The sequence below is a fragment of the Cariama cristata genome, unplaced genomic scaffold, assembly GCF_000690535.1.
Source record: "Cariama cristata isolate BGI_N322 unplaced genomic scaffold, ASM69053v1 scaffold23716, whole genome shotgun sequence".
In the NCBI taxonomy this organism is placed as follows: domain Eukaryota; kingdom Metazoa; phylum Chordata; class Aves; order Cariamiformes; family Cariamidae; genus Cariama; species Cariama cristata.
In genome coordinates, this window is record NW_009620670.1 from 1 (window position 1) to 1946 (window position 1946).

General features: G+C 56.7%; 1 protein-coding gene across 1 annotated transcript in view; it reads right to left on the minus strand.

The window, feature by feature from the left end:
- Nucleotides 1-410: 410 nt before the first annotated feature.
- The window catches only part of LOC104162861 (zinc finger protein ubi-d4-like), a gene marked incomplete at both ends in the record, with an annotated part of 5397 nt that continues 3861 nt past the window's right edge, over nt 411-1946 (minus strand). The window contains 2 exons of the mRNA XM_009701690.1: nt 411-489; nt 1044-1136. Coding sequence (XP_009699992.1) covers nt 411-489; nt 1044-1136 — 172 coding nt within the window. The remainder of the gene's footprint in view (nt 490-1043; nt 1137-1946) is intronic.

The window sequence follows — 1946 nt, forward strand, 5'->3', positions numbered from 1 at the left end:
GAGGACGGGGATGGCGGTCGGCTTCGAAACCAGTCTGAGGGACAGGGATCCAACTGGGAAAGCTGGTTGGGTAAACGAGGAAGGGGGGGTTTAACCTTTGTGAGGGAGTGTTTGCCTGATCGGGAGAGATTTCTCCTCATTTCTAGGTGCCGGGTGGCTGCACCGCCCTTTGCTCGGGGCGAGGTGACCGCGGTTCCCGGTGGGAAAACTCTCAGCCGTCTTCGCCCGTCGGAGGAGGAGGGCTGAGAGTCCAAGGAATTCCCAAAACACCGCCCCCCCCCTCCCCCGGATGCGTAAATCTCCCTTTTTGAGGTTTTAAACCCCAAATTTTGGTAGCAAACCCGATGGATTTCCCCAAAGCACGGCGGCCCTGCTCCGCTCCCGGGCGAGGCGAGGTTTTTAGTACTCACTGTCGCAAGCGTAGGGTTTATCCCGGTCTTCTAAAATAGCCGCGTCCAGTTTCTTACGAGCCCCTCCGACACCTTTGCCCTGGGGTGGCGGGTGGGGGAAGAAAAATAAATAAAAAAGCCAAGGTTTAGGTCAAATTCGGACCCAAAAGGTTCCTGGGTGGCGAGGAAGACGCTACCGGAGCTCCGGCATCGGCAAAAAAACCCGCGATGCGACAGTGCCACGTAGTGGGTACGGCCCGGAACGGCCCTCGGACGCGAGCGGCGAGGACTGAAGGCGTTGAGTGACGACCCGGATCCCTCGGGATCCTCTCTGGGTCTTTCCCACGTTGGGAAGGGGCAAATCCCGGTGAGATCTCTCTCCCCTCCTCTCACCCCGCCGTTATTTCTCGCGCGGTAGGTGGTTTTCGGTGACTAACGGGCGTTAGTGGTTAACGAACGCCGAGTTAGCCGAGGCTCCGGGGTGTGTTTTCCGCTCAGCCTGCCCTACCAGGTCAAGCACGGCCAAATATTCCCCGACGTGAGGTTTAACACGGACGTGGTCGAGCCCCGGCAGGCGTCGGGGTTGTTTCGGCACCGGCAACGTCTCAGATTTGCCAGGAAACATCACCAAAACCAGCCACAGCTGCTCCTCACCTTGGCTTTCCCCTTCCCTCTCCGCTTCGGCGTATCTTCCTCGTAGTCTTCATCATCCAAATCATCCAGGAAGTCATCCGGCTCGAGAATCCGCTAGGAAAGAGGAGAGGGGTTATCGTCGACAAATCCTCGGCACAGATCCAAGGGAAAAAGGGGGGGGAAAACTGGGGAGGGAGATCCGTCAGCGCCGCCTCGGGTTGCCCGGCGGCGGTCGAATCCCTTCCGAACCTTTCCTACGGGTGGAGGAGAAGGGATGCGGTGGTTTTGGGGACGGAGAGGGGATTTGGTACATTTTATCCCCCAAAAAGTCACAACGAAGACGCTCGGAGAGAATCAAGGAAAAGGCAGAAAAGCCACGAGGCTTCCAAAAAATTTTCCTGCTACAAAGCACCGTAGAAAACCCCAGGAAGGGGAAAATACGGGGTGTTTTAGTAAAATTACACCGCAGTACCGCGCACCTTGCTCTGCCCCGTGTTTATTTGAGGGGGGATCAATTAAACCGCAGCCTCACGCCGGCGGGGTGTTTTCGGCGGCAAAAAGCGGCTATTCGTCGGCAAAAAGCGGCTACGACGGCGGCGGCGGCGGGTTTAAAGTTCGATTTGCAGCTGCAAGCGAGAAAAAGGGGGGAGCTCCTCCGATCCCAGCGTCAGTTAACGGTAAAGCCTGGGCGAGTCTGGCGAAGGATGGAGAGCGGGGAAGGTTTTATGCGGCTCCAGACCTTGGTAAAGCCTTAATATTTAAAAAAAAGCTCCTGAATTGTGCGAAATGAGGGTGAAACGGGGCTGCTGGACCCCAATTATCCAGCTGAGGGAGGAAAGGGGGAAGACCTCAGCCCCTTTTTCTGCAGAAGACGACAAATTCGTCGTCTCCTCTCTCCCCGACTCATTTGTTTCTCCCCCAAAC